The 21,893-nt window shown below is 39.6% G+C and overlaps 2 protein-coding genes across 2 annotated transcripts; both read left to right on the top strand.

The window, feature by feature from the left end:
• Positions 1–13,311: 13,311 nt before the first annotated feature.
• Positions 13,312–18,209, top strand: LOC126800784 (mitochondrial-processing peptidase subunit alpha-like). The gene is made up of 13 exons (XM_050528198.1): positions 13,312–13,438; positions 13,913–14,143; positions 14,242–14,538; positions 14,903–15,070; positions 15,175–15,342; positions 15,482–15,565; positions 15,741–15,807; positions 16,490–16,587; positions 16,949–17,021; positions 17,104–17,174; positions 17,375–17,424; positions 17,574–17,686; positions 17,790–18,209. The coding sequence occupies exons 1-13, from the start codon at positions 13,400–13,402 to the stop codon at positions 17,840–17,842; spliced, it is 1,512 nt and encodes a 503-aa protein (XP_050384155.1). The 5' UTR covers positions 13,312–13,399; the 3' UTR covers positions 17,843–18,209.
• Positions 18,210–19,470: 1,261 nt separating this feature from the next.
• On the top strand, positions 19,471–21,815 carry LOC126800779 (pentatricopeptide repeat-containing protein At1g51965, mitochondrial). Its single transcript, XM_050528190.1, has 2 exons — positions 19,471–20,269; positions 20,343–21,815. The coding sequence occupies exons 1-2, from the start codon at positions 19,505–19,507 to the stop codon at positions 21,546–21,548; spliced, it is 1,971 nt and encodes a 656-aa protein (XP_050384147.1). The 5' UTR covers positions 19,471–19,504; the 3' UTR covers positions 21,549–21,815.
• The last annotated feature ends 78 nt before the right edge of the window (positions 21,816–21,893 follow it).

The following is a 21,893-nucleotide window of genomic DNA, read 5'->3' as shown; positions in this document are numbered from 1 at the left end:
TGGTTGCTTCTCTCATGGACTAGTATTTGGTTCTTTATTGACAGCCACTGAATTTGGTTACTGCAGTTTCTGTGCTTGAATCTTGCTCTATGTACCAATCAATTAATCAAAAGCACATCAGATCAAAATGCATACTGTTCCTGCTTATTCCTCCTGTGTTCGTAGCCATTGCTTTTGCAGGGTCTTGGCACGAAAAAAGCTTTTTATGTTCCCGGCTGTTTAGGATTTCGGGAATCGAAGATCCTAAAGTCTATATGTGATGATTTTGGTATGAAAGAGAATTGCTGCTCTATTACAATTGTTTTTTTAAGGGATATTATTCCAACCTAACCATTTTCTTTAGATGTCGAGGTTCAATGCAGAATACCAATTGGGAGTCAGTACCAGAATTCCAGAAATGAGAACCAAAAATGAAGTCTGAAAAATTAGAAAGAAACTTGATATGGATTTCTTGTTGAAATATGTCTAAGGTAAGAGTTTTATCACCTCTGATAACAATATTTAGAGTTTTGGACAGTATCAAGTTAAACTTCTAAATCACTGATAGGGGACCTACTGTTTTTATTTGGAACTAATAATCGTTTATTAAGTTTTTTTTTTGAACTGATAATTCATTCAATAAGGCAAACACAAGGCAAGAATGTCATTACATAATCACTTGCTATCACCTATTTTAAGATAGACAGAGCTTTCTAGTACATGTACCATATTAATATATATGATAGACCAACTATCTAAATACTTCCGCACGATGCAAGGAAAAGAATACATACAACATGACAAGCATGGTTTCGGTAACAACCAAAACAAAAGCAAACTAAAATCCATACAAGAAAATATAAAAAAATGAAAAGATAGACGTCAGGATGAGCTTGACATATGGTTAGGATAAAACCTAACTTACTGTCAGGACAAGCCCGACTACACGCCCAAATAGTAGGAGCCCCATGACCGAATGTAACCCAACCAGCCCAGAAACTAGTCATCTCCATCCCAAAGAAGAGATCGCCGCCGATGCAAGGACCACAACATCACCACTGCAAAATCACCCGAAGAGCCACCGGCAAAACCTGTACATCAGCTGAAAAACCACAGAGAGTATGTCACCAATGCGCACAGACCACCAACGCCTCCAAAACCAACTTTGCCAACGGGATCTCACAGACCTAGCAAAAATATCAACCTCAATCTCCAAGAGCATCATACTAGAATTGAACCAACCAGGTACAATATCTCAAAAACATCCACCAAGAGCCAAGGCAAGAGATCACATCTGGCAGCAACACAATAGAGGTAGAGATAGAATCTCTACCAGTGTTGGTCGCTGCCATATTGAAAGAGGAGAGAGCGGCTAGGGGTTTTTTTTCGCTTATTAAGTAATTTGTGTAGTTACTCCATCTTTTAATGATTTTTCAAAAATTATTAGAGAAAAAACTCACATTATGGGTGTCATAGAGTGAAGTAATCTGAATACATGTGGAATGATGCATGTATTTTTCTTGATTTTTTCTTCTTTGTGTTTTACATGATTCTAATTATATATATAGAAGAACTTAGATGTACAGGTATTTTTTTTCTCTAAAAAAAAGATATAAAGGCAATTCTTTTTAGAAATTAATTGGACATATATTTAAGTAATTAGGTGATATAATAAGTACACACAACTTAGGCGAAAGACGGGACACAATGGGTAAATAGGCCAATTTGTGCCCATTTCAATTCCTTTTTTCCGTTTCAATGATCATCAAGGATAAGACATTTTACCCTTATTTATGTACAACCACTCCCCAGTTGTCGTACTCTCTTTTCAGATCTAGTGAGACCCTCTCTCTCTGTCTCTCTCGTCTAAATATCCACGCCACCCCCATTACCTCAACGACACCGCCTCTGTCTCGACACCGCCCCCACAGCTAGGGCTGTCAATGGGTCGTGTCGGGTTGGGTTCGTGTTGGATCAAGGTGTCTCGTGTGTCATAAAATGTAATCCAAACCCAATCCATTTAATAATCGTGTCAAAAATTTAAACTCAAATCAAACCTATTTACTAAACGGGTTACCCATTTCCAACCTGTTTAACCCAGTTAATAAATATACATTGTCGTTTTAGATAAGATAAGATAATTAAATGATGGAAGAATCAAACAAAAAAATTCAATGTATTACCCAAAATTCTAGTTCAAAATGAGAAAAAGACTTACTAAACTTTTATATACATATAATCTTTTCATCTCCAATAGCTTGTGACACGTATTTTATATAGAATTTAATAGGACTCTTTTATTAAACATGTCATGTGGGTTCATTTCGTGTTAGCGGGTTACTCATTGTTGACCCGTTTATTAAAGGGGTCATGGCGGGTTGACCCGTCGTTGACCTTTTTTTTTATTGTGTGGGTTGACCCGCCGACGACGCATATGCCTTGACTCTAATATAAGTTAATGACAACGCCACCTCTGGGAGGAATGGGAGAAGCTGAGGTTTGATTCGCTTTGTGTTAACTCCTACACACCATCGTTGCGGCCGCTGGAGGTTCCGCTGCTGTATTTGAGCTTTTTAGCGAGGATGTCGGCTGTGGTGGGGTGATTTTTTAGGATGATGAAACCGGCGAAGAAAGAGAGCAAGAGGGCGGCGAAGCTCCAGCAAGCCAAGGAGCAGTTCAAGAAGCAGAGGAAAGAGGAGCTAGAAAGGATGAGGAGTGAGAGAGAGATGATTGATCGGGTGATGAAGGCGCAGAAGAATGAGGAGGAGAGGGGAATGAGGAGAGAAGTAAGGCAAAAGAAGCACGACGAGTCATTGAGGGAGGCTCGCCATTGTAATGACCCGATTTTTCGGAGTCAAGTAATTTGAAATTTTAGAAATTATTAGAGTTTGTAAAATTTATTAAACTACATTTGGTTGCTTTGCGACGTTGTAAAACGAAAACGAAAACGTTATCGGAACTTTTATTGAGAAAAATGTTACGTTTCCGCAACGTGAGAATCGATTTTTACTTCGTCGCTTGTTTGTGAAAACTTCCTTCACGAAAGTTGTAGAGCTCGTCGATACGAGTTCGTGGACATGTCACGCGTTCTAATCGGACGTCGTACGTGAAAGTTATTAATGACGGAAGTTAGTTTCCGATTTGGAAAAGGGTATAAAAGGGAATTTAATGAAGCTAGGGTTTCCATTTTCGGAAACCCTCACCCCGCCTCCCTCTCCCATTTCTCTCTCTTCTCTCAGAAACTTCGTCGGCGATCTCGCCGACTAGCCCGCCGTGGCCCTCACTGCCTAGCCCAGAAGAGTCGCCCGGCCTTCCGCATCCAACCCCGAGCTCGACGCACCTCGCCTCGCCGCCGTGACCTCCCGCGCGACATATCGAAGATCGGAGACTACCTCCGCCGTTCGAGCACTTCTCCGACGAAGCCAGGGCTCAACGCAAGCGCTTCTCCACCGCTCTTCATCCTCGGTGCCACCTGCGATCGGAGAGGGAACTCGAGATCGTGCCGCTCCTCACCGCGAATCAAGCCCGGCCGGTTCAAGCTCTCCGACAAGCACCGGTGCTTCCAAGGCGTGAATTAGGTGAGGATTTGATTTAATTGGTTGTGGTAATTGTTGTTTGTGGTTTTGTGTTTGAAATGGAGTGATTTTGGGGAAGATTCGGAGGAGGAGATTGAGGAGATACCGCCTCCTAGGGCGGCGTGTGTGGGAGCGTGAGGGAGGCAGGAGGCGGCGTGAGGCCGTATGAGGAAGAGGGGAGGGAGAGAAGAGGATTTGGGGAGGCGGTGGCGTGCTACGCGCCAGTTTTAGAATCGGCGTGTGGGCCCCACGCGCTACCACAGTGAGTGGCGCGTGAGCACCACGCGCGGTCGCTGGAGGTGGCGCGTGTACCCCACGCACCGCCACGTGCGGCTGCGCGTGAACAGTGATTTCAAAACAGTAATTTTGTACAAATTTATTTTTACGTACGGTGGATGTAAAAAGTGATTTACGTACAGTAAATGTAAATTTATTTTACGTACGGTAAATGTAAAAGTAATTACAGAAGTGTAAATCAGTAATTATTATTTACTGAGACAATATTTACAATTGAATAGTACATGGAGGTACATAAATACGTAAATACTACGTACTTGTACAACAATATGTAAATAGTATGTACTCGTACAAAAATATGTAATTAATATGCATTTGTACAGTTATACGTGAATAGTGATCATGTGAACAGTAATTTCGTAAAAACCAGAAATTTGCTTGAGAGTAAAATATTATTACCGTTTCGGCATTTATGGTTTTACGTAACGATTCTAAATTCACTTCTTATCTATTTTAGGTGATCGACGCATCACGTAAATGAATTCACTTTCAGATTCGTGGAAATTACGCTCGAGATTATAAGGTGAGTAAAATCTCACAATGACGAATCTACCATTGCGGAGATTCATGTTTACGCTTAATTAAAATGAATGAACTATGATATGTATAAGATATAGTGGATTGTGTATGTGTATAATTGGTAAAATAGGTACATATATACGATTTGCTATATTATATACTTTCATAAATTTCGTTTGCGAATAAGTTCATTTGGTGTTGAGATTTATTTATTGAGCATGTTGATTCAATTTGTACAAAATAATGTGATGATTATTGTACGTGGTTTTAACATTGAGTTTTGCTAAAACGTTATTGTCTTCGGACGTGTTTATGTCTTCGGACGTGTTTTTCTGTCTTCGGACGTGTTGGCATGTCGGAACCTAGCCTTGGCCGGGCGAAAGTTACGATGCAGTTAAAGCTCTAGTCTGTCTGCCGGGGTACTGCATAAGAGGTAACATATGGGTTATCGGCTTATGAGTACCCATATTTTGGATATTGGGTAGCAGGTGGTTGCCCAATGTCAGCGGCGTACTATCATGAAGAGTGACAGAAGTATACCAGCGCTCATGAGTACTCGTATTATAAATGCATTTGGGTAAACATAGGGGGTGCCCAATTTCTCATGAACATATACATTTTCATTTTATTAGACAACCAGATGGGTCGTCTAATGACTCATGAGTGCATTTATGATTGATGTTTTGTGGAGTTTCGTATATATTTTTATGCGAGTTATATTGATGTTTTACTCATACGAGCTGCAAAGCTTACCGGGTTTGTGTTTACAATCCCGGTGCACCTATTCGATGGTGTAGGGGATAACTCCGCATGTGTGGATTAGCGGAGATCGACAGACAACTCTGAAGACTTGAAGTTGTTATTTTATCATATCTTGTGGTGAGGTTTTGTGAGGATTTTTATATTTCCATTTGATATAATGTTGAATTATAAATTTGGTTTGTAATAATCATTTTGACTGAGTTGTACTATGATCTCAGAAATGATCCGCTGTAACATTAAAATGATTTCGATTTATTGAGATTGTTTTACAATTTTCATGACTTCATAATTTGAGTTTTCATACTCGAAATTTTGGGGTCGTGACAGCCATAATTACTTGGACATGGCCAATGTGTGGGACAATTTGGCTCAAAACTTGAATGTGACCACCACGCTTGGGTTGGTGTTCTTCTATATATATATATATATATATTACATGACTATGTTTCTGAGTTATATGAGGCAGAAGAAGGATTACCAAGACAGGTTAAAGATTGAGCAGGCGGAGGAGAGGAAGAAGAGGAGGGATTTAGAGTATGAAGATGGCAATGTAGTTTATGAAGCCTGGGGCTCGTGTGAGACGAGCTCATAATAAGAGAATGCTGCAGTATTTAGAGAGAGGTGTGGATGTCAAGTTTACAGATGTGGCGGGGCTTGGGAAGATTAGGCTTGAGGTTGAGGAGATTGTCAAATTCTTCACTCATGGAGAAATGTATAGAAGAAGAGGTGTTAAAATTTCGGGTTGGTTTTTGCTGCAATGCTGCTCTATTATTGACTTTAAGAGATAATTTTTTGTCATGAATGAAGTGTCTATGCTTGATTCTTGTGAAAGTAAATTGATTGTTCTATTTAGCAAAACAATGAACAGTTGTGCTTACTTGCATACAACGATTGGATTCAATGTCGAAACAATGCAATACAACAACATCACTACATTTATGGGATTAGTAACATCACTAACATGATTACTCAGGTTAGTAACGTGATTACTCAGGTCAGTAACGTGATTACTGCGAGTTAATAACGTGATTACTGGGGGTCCGTAATTTATTATTGGGGGTTACTAGGTGTCAGTAATTTGTTATTAGGGGTTACTGGGTGTCAGTAATTTGTTTACTAGGTGTCAATAATTTATTATTGTGTGTTACTGGGTTTCAGTAATGTTTTCGGCGAATAGTGGCTAGAATCCGGCAATCGGTGAACAGATTTCGGTGATCAGAGCTCGGAGTCCGGCAACGTGATCTCTCTCATCAACTTTCTTTTTTTCTATAAGTGTTTAGATAGATTAGGGTAAAATAGTCTTAAAATATACAAAACAATAGTTTTTGTACTAATTGGGCAAATGTTTGATTACTTTTTGTTGAAATTGACACATTTTAGAATTTGTCATTGAAATTGACAAGAGGGTGTCAAATTTGTACTAAATTAACATTTTTCCTTCTAATTAAGCCGACCACATGGAAGAAATAGGTGAATATCTTCACTTCTTATAAAACATGTTTTAGAGGTAAATTCTTATTAAACATGTTCGGATAAAACCTATTGGCACAAAATTGTGAACTGAGGAAAGAGTATTACTTTATGCTAAAAGAGCCAAATAGACACTAGTCAGTCTTCGATAAATATGTGAAAAGAGGAAACTGCATACCACTCCAAGTCTAACATGGTTTGCCCCCTCTAAGAATAAGTAAACATATTCTTAGGGAAGCAAATTATGTTGCCAATGCAACTGCTAATCTTGGACATTCCTCCCCAAATTTTTAGATAAAGGAAGTAACAAGAGAGGCGTTGAGAACCCTACTCTTTGATATCATAAACATGGGATGCCCTATAGTCTTCGGACACACTCGTGCAAATGCGTCGAATGTGTGAAAACACAAATCGCATTTGTTTTTGGTTACAAAGGGGACCTAAAAGGCTTAGAAACAAAAAACACAGAGACTAAATATTAAAGTAGGCTCATGTGCGCCTACATCTAGCAACATTGGCCATATCGTCCAAGAAAGCATGCGCAGCATGTGCAAGAGGATCAACAAACTCAATCAGCCCAAACTCATGAGAAATACTCTGTTTGGCCAAGGCATCAGCAACCATGTTACATTCTCTAAAAATATGAGAGAGTTACACATTCTGTAGTTTGGAAATCATAGAAGCACAACTAGCAAGCATGGACCCAAAAAGATGCATAGAAGTGTTATCCATTTGCATAAGTTGGATAAGAATAGTAGAGTCAGACTCAATTTCAACATTTCAACTGTAATGTTTGACAATGAGTTTCAGACAAAAAAATAAGCCCAAAGCCTCAGCATCCAAAATCTCCCCAATCCCCAAGTTCATTTGAAAATCATGAATCTAATGCCCATGCTGATCTCTAATCACCCCCTCCAACACCAATTTTCCAGAGTTAGAAATTCTAGTGCCATCAAAATTCAACTTATACCAACCAGCAGGAGGCCTAGACCAGGAAGACATAATATAACTATAAAAAGAACTCACTTTAGCCTTGCTTAGAGAGCAGCTCCACTCTTCAGCATAATCCCAGATGAGCAGTGTAAACATGCATGGTAAATGAGGTATCAAAAACACACTTGTTTCTCCACTTCCATATAAACCAGCAAACAAAGACAAAAATATTGCACCACCGAATGTTATTCTTGATTTTAAAATGGTAGTGAAGCTGAGCCACCAACCAACCTTCCAATCAAGAGAAAATAAATTAGCAATTGAAACGAGGGGACTCATACCATTCCAAATAGCCTTAGATCTGCAATAATCTCTAAAAATGTGAAGGAGTCTTTCATCTGCAGAGTTACAAATAAGACAGGTAACACTTGTAGTAAACCTTATTCTAGCTCTTTGAACATTAGTTAGAATTTTCTTGTGAATCAGACCAAAGAAAAGTTTTCAGCTTGGGAGGACAACTCACATTCCAAACAAGTTTCCACATAGGGTTTTGAGCGCCATTTATCTCAAAAAGAGAGTTGTAAGCAGACTTGATAGAGAAACAGCCATTAGAAGTAGACCCTTAAATAAGTCGGTCAACAGCATCATCACAAAAACCAGTTGGAACATTAACAATTTGAAGAACAACATAAAAATGCAGCACATAGTTTAAAAGCTGAATATTTCACTCATAATCACACCAGAAGTCACAAACCAGAGTATTATGATCAATATGAGCATAAGAAAGAGCACAATCAATAAGAGGTAGAGAACCAACCCACACATCATGCCAGAAATTATACTTTTTACCATTCCTCAGTCTCTACTTAAAATTTTTCCTAGATAAATAGGCACCATGAGAAATACTTCTCCAAACTGAAGAGCAATCAGAAGGAGCACAAAAATCATGATCAGTGATGTCCATATCCTTCAAATATTTCTTCTAAAACATATTAGCCCACAGACCAACATCCTTTTGTAGAAATCTCCAATTAACCTTAATCAACATGACTTGATTCATCTAAGAAGTTTTCTTAATACCAAGACCCCCAATGGACTTAGGTTTATAAACAATATCCCAAATGACTAAGTGAACCTTCTTCTTAGCCTCAGTGTCCCCCCATAGGAAATCTCGATTTAACTTATCAATCTTCTCACAAAAACTGATGGGAAATCTAGTAGTCTGCATGACATAAATGGGAAATGGCAGAAGTAACATATTGGATCAAAGTGAGTCTACCAGTAAGGCTGAGAGTGTTACTTTTCCAACTAGCTAATCTACCTTGAGTTTTATCAAACAAACCATCATAAGTATGCTTGTTGATTCGAGAATGAACTAAAACCATACCAAGATACTTTTCCAAATCAGCAGTCAAGGGGAACCCACAAGTCCTACTAATATCATTAGCAAGCCTTTTATCAGTGTTGGGAGAGTAATATATAAGATATTTCTCATAACTAACAGCTTGGCCAGACAAAGAGCAGAAGGTATCAAGAATGCCCTTTAAAACAGAAGCTTGTCTAGAGGAAGCCTCAGCAAACGACATCAATCATCTGCAAAAAGAGATGAGAAATTATCGGCCCAGATTGAGAAGGTTTAACAGTTTTCCAACTCCTAAAATCAACAGCATACTTAATTAGGTGAGATAATTTCTCCATGCACAACACAAAAAGGTAGGGAGAGAGAGGATCCTCCTACCTAATTCCTCTTCGAGCCTTAAAAGAGTCAGTAAGTTCACCATTAAAGCAGATTTGAAAACTAGTAGAGGAAACACAACTCATGATCAATTTGATTAGCATATAGGGAAGCTTAATTTCACAAAGCACCTGTTCAATAAAACTCCAACTAAGTCTATCATAAATAAGCTTTAGATAAGTCCACCTTTGAAGCTAAGAAACCCGTAATTCCCTTAGACTTCTTGAACTTGAATAACATCTCTTAAGCTATCATGACATTATCTGAATTGTGTCTTGCAGGGACATAACTAACATGGTTAGGACTTATAAGCTTCATCATAAGAGGTCTCAACTTTGCTACAATGAGTTTAGAGATGACCTTATAGATGGTGGAAGAAAGACTAATTGGGCTTAAATTAACCATGTGTTGAGGGCCATCAACTTTGGGAATTAAAGAGATAATTGTATGATTAAGACAAGAAGGGATGCAACCAGAAATGAAAGCATTGCGAACAATGGAGTAAATATCACCATACAACTGCCAATGATGCTGGTAAAAGCTTGAAGGAAACCCATTATAGCCAGAGGCTTTAAGAGGACCAATAGAGAAGAGAGCGTATTTCACAGCCAATAGAGGAATAAAATTAGCAAGTTTATTTTGATCCTCTTGCTCAAGATCAGGAAAAAGGTTCCCAATACTGAACCTGTTATCATCAAGAGAATTCATAGAGAAAAGATCAGTGAAAAAACCAACACAAATATTTTTCATGGAAGAAGCAACAGTGGTCCAGATTTCATTGCTATCAAATAAACCCTTAATTTTGTTCCTTCTTCGTCTAACGAGAGTAGTAAGGTGAAATTTTTTTGTGTTTCTGTCCCCACTCTGCAACCAGCAATCCCTGATTCAAAGTTTGCTCATACTCATGGATAAGCTCAGTTTCAAGGTTAACAAGAAAATAGTTACTAAATCTATTACAAGCCTTTTGTATTCCACCAATTCTAGCAAGCAATTTCTTCTTTTCTTTGAAACAAATGACCAAAGACATCTCTATTCCATTTCCTCAAGGCAGCTGAAAGAGAACACATCTTAGAATGGAAATCACCAGACAAGCTATTCCAAGTTAAAGAAATAAACTCAGCATATTTTCCATGGGAAAACCACATTGCTTGAAACTGAAAAGGACAAGCATCACAGTTAACAAAATTATTAGACCTCAATTGCAACAAAATGGGACAGTGATCAGATCTAGTCTTAGGAATATGTTGAATAAAGGCTTCACTAAAAATAGCTCTCCAAGAAACATTGCAAAAAGCTCTGTAAAGTCTTTCTTTAATTCTATTGTTACTCTAAGTAAACTGAGAACCAATGAACCTCATATCCATCATAGCATTTCTATTGATCCAATATCTCAAGCCACCAAATATACCAGTTAGAGAGCCACTACTTTTATCAGCACAGGAAACAAGCTCATTAAAATTACCTTTCAGAATCCAAGGAACATCATGAGTGGCAATAAGTTGATCCAAATAAATCCAAAGAGAAGCTCGGGAGGTATGATTAGGATTAGCATAAATCACTGTAAGCATCCATTTAGGTTTATCAGGGAGTTGAACAAACACTGTAATAGACTGAAAATTATCATCAACAAAATCAATATGCACTTTGTTTTTGTTCCACACTAGCCAAAGCCCACCAAAAAAACCTCTAGCTTGAACCACTCTATAATCAGTGAAACCAGTTTTTTCTAAAGAAAACCAAGCTTTGTTGAAAGAAACTCTAGGCTCACAAATAGCCAACATATCAATATAATGAATTTTCACAAGATCATCAATAGCTAATCAAAAGTTCTCACTTCATGCACCTCTAGCATTCCAAAATAAAAACTTAATCATTGGGAAAACAACAAGAATGAGGGAGGAAACCCCAATTAAGTATTAATCATATCTTCCCCTTCTGGGGAAGACAAATTATCATCACAATTGACTTTGTCATTTTCAGCAAAAATATCTTCAATAAAGGAGTCAGAGTCCCCAACAAGAGAAGAATCCTTACCAGTTTCAACAAGAAACTCCTCAGGAGGTGAGTGCCCAAAATTAACATCAAATCCACTACCCAAACCACCAAAACTCACACCCTCAAAGGGAAATTCCTTAAGGATATGAGTTTGTGTTTTAGATGATGAACCTATCTTCACTTTTTAGAGCAATTTTCTAGATTTTGTGCCATTAGATTCACCCACATGTGAAACATCTTGTATAGGAACTTTAGGCTGCAACTTGACTTTTGATGGAGAAGACTTAGAAGCAAGGCGATTAGCTAAATGGGTGGGCTTCAAACTCTCAGAAAATTGATTTTTCTTAGTAGGACTTTATGGTAATTTATTTTTCTTCTCCTAGAAATTATTTCATAATTTCACAGTAGTTGGTGCTACAGCAGGAACAATATCAGAATCCGTCATTTTGGAGTCATTAGCATCAGCATCATTATAATTGTCATTCTACAACACAGCAAATCGAGAACCACCATAGCCAATCTTCTTACTACTGGAGTTCGCATTAGACTTCTTGTTCTTATAAGACATAAGCATCCAAGGTCCCATATCATCTTTTAGAACACCCCTAGATATTGGAGTAGTAGCCTCATGATGAAAACTCAAATTAGGCTCAGAATGATCCACACCATTCATTACAGAATCCTTAGAAACAAAACCAGCATTAGGAGAAGTTACAGGAACAAAATCTTTTTTCAGAGTGGGACATTTGTCTTTAGCATGGCCGAAGCAGCCAAACTCCAAACAAATAAGAGATATACCCTCGTATACCACATTATAAGCAATGGATTCAACCTCAACAAAAGGCCTTAATGGCTTGCTTAAATCAACATCAATACAAACTCTTGCAAATTTTCCCCTGGACTGGCCTAAAAGTCAGTATATCCATCTTAACATCACCGAGTGTTTTACCAAATTTTTCAAGAGTAAAGTCATTAAAAGAATTGAACAGGCAAACCAAAAAATTGAACCCACAATACCATTTTACCAATAGAATCACAGAGAGGAATGAAATCAGGCTTCCATTTATGAACAACATAAAAGTCATTAGGGAGATCAATAAGTTGCCAGCCTCCTCTTACCAGCCATTTCCTGCGAAGTCCACGAAGCATGAAGTCATAAGAGTTGGTGGAATTTGGTTTTCCCATGAGCTTGACAATCACAACATAACGCCACTCATAATCAATCTTGTTATGAACTTTCTCAGAGAATGAGACATTTTGCTCATGCTTTCCGACAAAGTAGCAACAATCAGCATCAGAAAAATCAAATTCCTCTTTGTTTGGTGAAAACGGTCGATAGGATTTTTGAGAGTGCTCGCATAAGAAGGCAGCGGTAGAGGAGGGATGGGGTTTTGAAGGGCTGAGGCCAGCTCCTTCATTCTAAGATCATCATGATCAAACTTGCAGTCACCCCCATGCTTAGTGCGTTTGCGTTGAGAAAACATAGGATCTGAAACTCCACTACCTCCCGAAGGAAGGGCGGAGAAAGTAAATACCGAGGACGCCACCAGAATAAGGCAACAACACAGAGCTCAGCTTAGATCACAAAATCTTGAAAAGCTTGGTAGAGAAATATTGGTAATCTACAGAGAGTCAGAGAAGATTGCGACTAGAAAGGGACAAGGGGTACTGTTGACTGGTTGCGATGCAGCGAGTCAGCAAGATGGAGATCGGTGGCGTCAAGGAGAAGAACTTGCCGACGTTGGGGAGTACATCTCGGATTCTCGGGGAGTGAAGCTCTGCAGCAGTGCAGCGTCGGGGAGAAGAGCCAGGGATAGTAGAGATCAGCGTTGGAGGAGAGTCAGGAGACTCGGCTTGAGAGCGATGGAGGCTGAGACTTGAGAGGTTTTCTCTCCCATGGAAAAAAGGAAGGTGTGAAGCTTTTTAGATATTGGGCTCTCACATCGTTGACAGCCCAAATATTCCCAAAGCCCAAAAGATGAAAGCCCAATATTGGCGTGGGCAGGACACGGTCATACTCTAGTTGATCGCAACTCTCTTAATTTGCGCAGCTCTCTCTCGTAAAGCTCAAAAAAGCTTGAGCCAACAAACACAGAGAGACTGACTTTCTTAGGGCTTCCAATCGTCCGTCGCCATGTACAGAGCTGCAGCTTCGCGCGTGCGGTCCCTTAAGGTCAGACTCCTCCAAATCTATCTCTCACCTTCTCTTCTCTCTCTCTCTCTCTCTCTCTCTCATAGAACAGATTCAATGATTATAGAAATTTAATTTGTCGCCGCAAGATCTGATTTTGACCTCTTCCCGATTTCCAATTGATGCATCGTGTATATTTTACTGTGTATGAATCTATTAGTTACTGCGGATTTTGTAGTAATAGCTCGATTTATTGATAGTTTCAGGTGTAGCTAGGATTGATTTTATGTAAACGATTTGGTTTTTCAACTCTGTGTTTGGTTGCTGGAAGATTCGGCTGTTGTGGGAATAAAGATAGCCAATTTATGATTGTGTATTAAGATATGAGGAATGTGATAATACCAAATCTATGTTTGATTCAATGTCAAGTTTTGTTGTTGCTGGAGGTATCATAGTAATCTGTTGAATATAATAAGTGTTCACTGTGTTGATGGTTACTGTTTATTTTCCGAGTAGGGCCATGTGGGAAGCACCAGGTACGCATCAGTAACGGCTGCTGCTACAAAGCCAGCCGTAGGGGGAATCTTCAGCTGGCTGACTGGGGAAAGATCCAGCGCCCTTCCTCGTCTGGAAACCCCATTACCAGGTGTGAACGTGCCTCCTCCACTACCTGATTACGTGGAACCAAGCAAGACTAAGATCACCAAGCTCTCCAATGGTGTTAGAATAGCTTCGGAAACATCGCCGGTATGTGAGAGTGGTCTGTTGTGGCTCTACAAATTTATTTAGGTACTCTTGTTGAGGTTGAGTTGTAATCATTCTATATATGTTCTTTTGTGAATCAGAGTCCCGCAGCCTCCATTGGATTGTATGTTGATTGTGGGTCCATTTATGAGACACCAATGACAAGTGGGGCTTCACACTTGTTGGAAAGGCTGGCCTTTAAAAGTACAACCAACCGGAGTCACTTGCGCATTGTTAGGGAAGTGGAAGCAATTGGTGGTCATATTGGAGCCAGTGCCTCTAGGGAACAAATGGGGTACACTTTTGATGGTCTTAAATCCTATGTACCTCAGATGGTAGAATTGCTTGTTGACGCTGCGAGAAATCCTGCCTTCTTGGAATGGGAGGTCAAAGAGGAGGTCAGATAATTCTGAGCAACAAATATACACCATTTTTAGGATTGTGTGGATAAATACTGTTTCGTATGGTGCTAATGTATTCAAAAAATTCTTGTTTCTCACTTCTGAAAATAAAAACAGTAATAATTTGACACATAAGCAATATTTATGCTCTATATTGTAAAATTATGAGTTTAGTCAAATTTATCATAAATGAAGTTAGTTTATAGATTCAAATTTGTTTGAAAGTCTTTCCCCATGCTCACAAATGCATTTAAAAACACATTTGTAGGTTTGCTCTCTGGACTTGCCAATTTATAGTCAGTTCATGTAATTTTTCATCCGTGCTACATCTTTCTAATGAGCATAATTTGTGTTTATTCAGCTGAAGAAGGTGCAGGCAGAAATTGCAGACCTTTCTAAGAATCCTCAAGGCTTACTGTTGGAGAGAATTCATTCGGCTGCCTTTTCTGGAGCGTTGAAAAATCCTCTTTTGGCTTCTGAAGAAGCAATAAAGAGATTGAATGGTGAAATCCTTGAGGAATTCGTTGCTGTAAGATAATTTTAATATATATCATAGATCTCTTTCTTCTTCACTTTTTGAATAATTGTTGTGTGTGAGCGGTGTGACTGATATGAATGATGTCGAAAATTCAGGAGAATTATACTGCTCCTCGGCTAGTTCTTGCAGCATCTGGGGTTGACCATGAGGAGCTATTATCTATTGCAGAACCACTTCTCTCTGACCTACCAAGTGTGCCCCTCATTGGGGAGCCAAAATCACAATATGTTGGAGGGGAGTACCGCACTCAAGGTGATACAAATGTAAGCATTTCTGTTCATTTAGGAGATGGCTTTCCATTTCTATTAAGCTTCTCATAGTTTAGTTAACCAGAGCAAAAAAAAAAATCTCTCGCGCATTGTTCATTTTTGCTGATACTCATCCGCTTTACTCATGAGACAGGATGAGTCACATATTGCACTTGCTTTTGAAGTTCCTGGTGGTTGGCGTCAAGAGAAGCAAGCTATCATTTTGACTGTTCTTCAGGTGCCACATTTTTTTTTGGAATATTGTACATATATCATACATTTCATCACTGCTTTCTGGAGTTTTGTGCCATCGCAATCATTTAACTCTGTAGAGAAGGATGTACAATCATCTTCATTTAAATTTTTACATACATTTGTAACTTACGTAGTGATCAGTTTTCCTTATTTCGCAGTTGCTTATGGGAGGAGGTGGCTCTTTCTCTGCTGGGGGACCTGGAAAGGGGATGCACTCAAGGCTATGTAAGTCTATATTAACTTTCTAATTTGTTATTAAGTAGCAGTGTTGCTTTTGTTGAATAGTAGTTGTGCAATGTTGTTAACCCTCAAACTGTGAGTTGTGCTTGATTCATCAAGAACAACTATGTATACATGTAATATTGTAAATATTTTAATGCCACATAATACTTCATTATTTTAAGTCACATCATACCTTCTCTGTTTTTTTTTTGGTTCTGGAACCAAAAGGGATAGCATGTGGACCCACAGATGCAATCCAAGAGTTTGAAGTTCTGTATCCATTTTCTAGATTCCCATTATATGATCAACTTACAAAAGTGACTAACCACTCAGACAACCATCTACTCATCTAACTAGAATCACCTGATTAGAAGAATAGTGTCTGCTACTAACAGTCTAACACAGGAAGGGTCATAATTATAATTCAGTTTTCAAATCATTTCCAGATCTGCTGATTGTTGATGAGTTAGAATTAATTTTAGATTTAGAACATGGATGGTCTGGATGATTGGCCCAAGCTGTGAGTTGGCCCCCTTTTGGTTACAATCAAAAGGTATCCTTGTTATAAGGATCTTTGAAAAAGCATACACATGTATGACTCTGCATGCATGATTAATCTTGTTTATTTTGATCAAGTTTTAGTTACATTTATCTATTACTGATAATTATTTTTATTTGGCCACAGATCTCCGTGTCTTGAATAGTCATCAGGAGATTCAAAATTTTACTGCATTCAACAGCCTCTTTAATGATTCTGGATTGTTTGGAATTTATGCCAGCACTGTAAGTCTCTTCGCCCTTGGTGCTCAATATTTTGCCTTGCATTCTGTTGTACTGCTAGGGTAGTCTCTGTGCATGTGGGAAGTAACAGGAGATATGTCTATAATGTGATCTATTGAGAATCATGAGTTTTTTGAAGGTTGAAACTATAGAAATTGTGCCACTGTTATTAAGAAGTTAAGATCTTGGAATGTCATATATAACTTTTATTTGGCTTAGATTGATGGGAATAGTCTAATGGGGAAATAAAAATGTGTGGCATGCAATAGTACGCATAGAATTTTCAGATGGCTTGGTGAAGATGTTTAATTATATAAACTATTATCTGAAAATGATTATGACATCTTTCTTATTTTGGATGTAGGGCTCTGATTTTGCAGCGCAGGCAGTTAATATAGCAGCCAAAGAATTGCTTGCAATTGCCACACCTGGACAAGGTTAGATTAATTTCATTCATGCCTGTGGAAGATCTCTTATACAACTCTGTTCACTGTTTTTTTTTTCTGTTCTTGATTGCAGTTAAGGATGAAGAGCTTAGACGTGCAAAAGAGTCCACAAAGGCTGCAGTTTTGATGAATCTTGAATCTAGAGTATGCTTCTATCTCAAACCACCTCACCACACACCCATTCAGAGGCTTATTTCTTGTTAAAGTTATTATGCTTGATATCTTGTCTTCATGTTCTCTTTTGTTTGGTTTCTGCCACTAGTCCAGTTGATTATAGATCTATGTATGATGTTTTCTTTGAGGGTTTCATTGGTTTTCCCCTTGTTTTTAATTTTTTATCGCAGGTGATTGCATCTGAGGATATAGGAAGGCAAGTCTTGACATATGGAGAGAGGTAAGCAATGTTTTTGACGGAATTTTGTCTTTCCTCATACAATGTGGCCTTACTGGGCTATAGGCACTTTCAATGTTTAGTACAAAATGTTGGCATCTCGTGCACAGATGTACTCATGGGTACTAAAATTACATGGTATACTATGGCAGGAAACCTGTGGATGATTTCTTAAAGACAGTAGAAGGAGTGACGTTGAACGATATTACTACAGCTGCCCAACAGATTATATCTTCACCTCTAACAATGGCATCATATGGGAATGGTAAATTTCAAATAGGCTCGTCTGGTCTTGATATTTTTAGGTTTTGATTGAATAATGTGATAATTGATCCTTTTCTTCTTCCTTTGTTTTTTTCAAATGGCAGTTGTAAATGTCCCAAGCTATGACTCAGTGAACAGAATCTTCCATGCAAAATGAGCGGATCTTCATATGGAGCTTGCTACCGCTTGTATTTTTTTGAATGAAATGGGTTATTTATAACTTCCAAACTTTGCTGGCCTTTTTTGGCATCGTTGAAATAAAATTTTGAGGGGGAAGTTGATTTCATCCAGATTGCCTGTATCAATATTCATTTTGGCAATTTCATTTTGAGTTCTCCCTCTGGGAGAGATTCTTGCTGTTCTAATGTTAATATTTGTCTAAAACTTTCTGCGGTTTGGAACTTGTGAGTTTGTGCTCATGGGTATGACAATTGAATCCATAAGGTGAGGTTTAGCCTCTAGAATGTATCAACCATTTTTCTTTAGGTATTGAAATAAAAAAGGGATCTCTTTTATTTGGTGAGCCCAATGGACCAAAGGACCATTCTAGTAAGTTTGTTTTTCTTTTTTTTTTTAAATAGTAAGTTTGTTCATGGGGGTGTTCTATTTGCACCTCCAATATTACTCAGTATACCTTCATTACTTAATACACCTCATTTTTATTTTTTTAACTACTTGAAAACCTAAGTACACCTCCTAATGTTTACCAAAATACCCTCTGACTATTTCTGACTGTCTAACAATGTCATTGTTTCCGTTATATTGTAAAGGTCTAAACTTGTTCGTACACCCTACGAATTTTGAAGAGATGTATGAATACTTAATCATGTTCTATACTATTATTTGCTGTAAAGTGAATACTTAATCATAATGTTCTTGCCTCTGTTTTTTGTTACAATGGATTCATACTATAACTTTGGTGTATAATATTTTTTTTCCCAACCCAAAATTAGGGATGCAAGCGAAGTTTTGGATTGTGTATTTAGATTAATTCATAGATCGTATGATGGCACTGAAGTGCAACTATTGCAGGGTTAATGTTCCTTTTTTTAATATTTATCTATTTGTCCTTAAATGTCTTTTTAATGAGTTGACCTAATCAAATAAAAGTAGAAAAAATTGTGGAGGTATACACAGTAATACTAGAGGTGCAAATAGAACCCATTGTATTGATGAAGAAAAAATTCTAGGTAGTGCTAGTGCATTGGTTTGCAGATCAGATATGTTTGGTTCGAGTGTCAGAGATTGCTAGTTCTATAGCTGGGATAGTTCTCTAGAATCCATACTGACTTCGCAAACTTTTTGGTATCATTCTTGACAAGACGGATGGGTTTGTATTACGCTTTTGTTCGCAGTGTTGGTATGACTATATTCATGCCACAACCCTAGTTTGCGCGGCTCCCTGATGATTTTTTTCTCTTTTTGGCGAATCACTGCTATATGTTTATTGTAGTTTGACGATTGTTTTAGTAAAACTTCCCTTATACAAATCATGTTGAAGATATGTTAAACATGTACTAAATGAGAGGGATAATTTTGATTGAGTTTAATAAACATAGGATTAGGGTTTTAATTTCGGCAGAGGTTATGCTCACTAGCATAGCACTTGAATTTCTGATTCATTTACAGAACCTGATACAGCTATTAACTCAGTCATGGAATGAATTAGAGATCAAAGAATTATTCATGCTAATATCTCTGTTCCCATACTGAAATGTCAATTATACCCTTATTTCTCTCCCCCTCATTTTCTCCTCAGCAGTCCAAATAAGTCGAATAACAACACTTCACCAGTCTCTAACCCACCCGGGCACCCACCATGAGAGACCGCCGCCACCTCAGACTCATCCTCACCCTCGCCACCCCCACGCGCCGCCACTACGCCACAAAATACACCGCCAAAGTAACCTCCACCTCCGCAACCGGCCGCACCCTCTCCGTCGAGGTCACCCCTCCTCCTCCCCTCCCCACCGACATCCGCGGCTACGCCCTCCCCCGCCGCGACCTCGTCTGCAAAGCAACCCAAATCATCCTCCACCAATCCCGCTCCGCCACGTCGGACCCCTTCCTCGACCTGGCCGACTACCTCTCCTCCCTCCCCGTCCCCCTCCTCACCCCCGCCGAGGCCTCCGAGATTCTCAAGTCCCTCAACGACGCCGACCTCGCCCTCCAGTTCTTCCGATTCTGCCCCTCCCTTTCCCCCAAATTCCAACACGACGCCTTCACCTGCAACCGCCTCCTCCTCATCCTCTCCAAGTCCGCCGCCCCCGCCCGCTTCGACCTCGCCCGCTCCGTCGTCTCCGACATGCATCGCTCCGGCATCCGCGGCAACATCTCCACCGTCAATCTCCTCATCGGCCTCTTCGGCTCCACCAGCGACGACCTCGACGCCGCCTTGGCGCTCGTCAAGAAGTGGAGCCTCAGCGTGACGTCATACACCTACAAGTGCCTGGTGCAGGCCTACCTGCGCTCTCACGACTCCGCCGGGGCCTTCCGGTCCTACTCGGAGCTGCGGCGGCACGGCTACAAGCTTGACATCTTCAGCTACAACATGCTGCTTCATGAGCTGGCGAAAGACGGAAAGGTCTGCCGAATAATATGATGTGATTGAATTTCGGAGTTCTCGTGGTTGATAATGTGCGGCAGTGTTTTGGCAGGTTGAGCAGGCGTACAAGGTGTTTGAGGACATGAAGAAGAAGCATTGCGAGCCAGATGAGTTTACCTACACGATCATGATCAGAATGAGTGGGAAATTGGGTAAAGGCGGAGAATGTGTTCAGTATTTTCAGGAGTTGCTGAACAAAGACCGCCATTTGAATTTGATTGTTTATAATACCGTCATTCAGGCTCTTGCTAGGAGCAACATGGTTGATAAGGCCATACTTGTGTTTAGGAGAATGGTGGGGGCCGACTGTAGGCCGAATGAGTTTACTTACAGTGTGATTTTGAATCTTTTGATTGCGCAAGGGCAGCTGTGTAGGTTAGATGAGTTGGTGGAGCTGTCGAAGAGATATGTGACCAAGTCTATATACGCGTACCTTGTTAAGACATTGAGTAAATTGGGTCACGATGATGAAGCCCACAGGCTGTTCTGCAACATGTGGAAGTTCCATGACAAGGGGGATCGAGATGCCTACATGTCGATGTTAGAGAGTTTGTGTGGTGCGGGTAAAACGGCAGAGGCTATTGATTTGCTGAGTAACATTCATGAGAAAGGGGTAGCCACTGACACTATGATGTATAACACAGTACTGGCGGCGCTTGGGAAGTCGAAGCAAGTATCACATCTTCACGAGGTGTATGAAAAGATGAAAGTCAATGGCCCCGAACCAGATATATTTACCTACAATATTCTGATTTCCGGCTTTGGTAGGGCTGGGAAAGTTGATGAGGCGATGACGATATTCGAACAGCTTGAGAATAGTGACTGTAAACCCGATATTGTGTCTTACAATTCATTGATCAATTGCCTCGGGAAGAATGGTGACGTGGATGAAGCCCACATGAGGTTCAAGGAGATGCAGGAGAAAGGATTCAGCCCTGATGTTGTCACCTACAGCACTCTAATCGAGTGCTTTGGCAAGACTGATAGGGTTGAAATGGCGTGCAGGTTGTTCGATGACATGCTTTCTCAAGGCTGTTGTCCCAACATTGTCACATACAACATCCTGCTTGATTGTCTTGAGAGGTGTGGGAGAACCGCAGAGGCGGTGGATTTGTATGCAAAACTTAAGCAGCAAGGTTTGACGCCGGATTGGATTACATATGCAGTGCTTGAACGACTGCAAAGCGGTTCTCATAAGAAATTCAGAGTTCGCAGGCAGAGTCCAATCACAGGTTGGGTCGTGAGCCCCATAAGGTGATGAAATTGTGTTTGATGTCCAGCTAGAAAAGGCTACGGCTGTACCCAATTTTGCATTCTTTGATTCTTTAGGGCCATTTTTCAGATGCTGCCTACATGTGGCGCTACTGGGTTCTTGAGAAACTTGCTTATACAGTTGTAACAATATGTGTAATTGATGGCCTCTGGTTTAATAAGAGACCAATAGTCATTGCAGCTATAAGGAAAGAGAGATAAATTCTGCTTCAGTAAAACTTCTTTCCCAATGGTCATACCCCCCATATGTAAAGCTGGGATGCAGTCCTTGAGCCAACACACAAAAACTGTCACAAAATGTAGGCTCATACACAATGAGGGTAATGGAAAG

This window comes from Argentina anserina, chromosome 6 (genome assembly GCF_933775445.1).
Source record: "Argentina anserina chromosome 6, drPotAnse1.1, whole genome shotgun sequence".
Classification (NCBI taxonomy): domain Eukaryota; kingdom Viridiplantae; phylum Streptophyta; class Magnoliopsida; order Rosales; family Rosaceae; genus Argentina; species Argentina anserina.
Note: the sequence above shows the minus strand (reverse complement) of the source record. Positions and strands in the feature narration are given on the sequence as shown.

What these genes read in the sequence shown, in the direction of transcription:
- LOC126800784 (XM_050528198.1), top strand. Translation starts at nt 13,400, where the DNA reads ATGTACAGAGCTGCAGCTTCGCGCGTGCGGTCCCTTAAG. An exon ending in CGCGCGTGCGGTCCCTTAAG is followed by an intron (nt 13,439 to 13,912) that starts GTCAGACTCCTC and finishes TTTTCCGAGTAG; the next exon opens with GGCCATGTGGGAAGCACCAG. An exon ending in TGATGAATCTTGAATCTAGA is followed by an intron (nt 17,175 to 17,374) that starts GTATGCTTCTAT and finishes TTTTTATCGCAG; the next exon opens with GTGATTGCATCTGAGGATAT.
- LOC126800779 (XM_050528190.1), top strand. Translation starts at nt 19,505, where the DNA reads ATGAGAGACCGCCGCCACCTCAGACTCATCCTCACCCTCGCCACCCCC. An exon ending in AGCTGGCGAAAGACGGAAAG is followed by an intron (nt 20,270 to 20,342) that starts GTCTGCCGAATA and finishes GTGTTTTGGCAG; the next exon opens with GTTGAGCAGGCGTACAAGGT.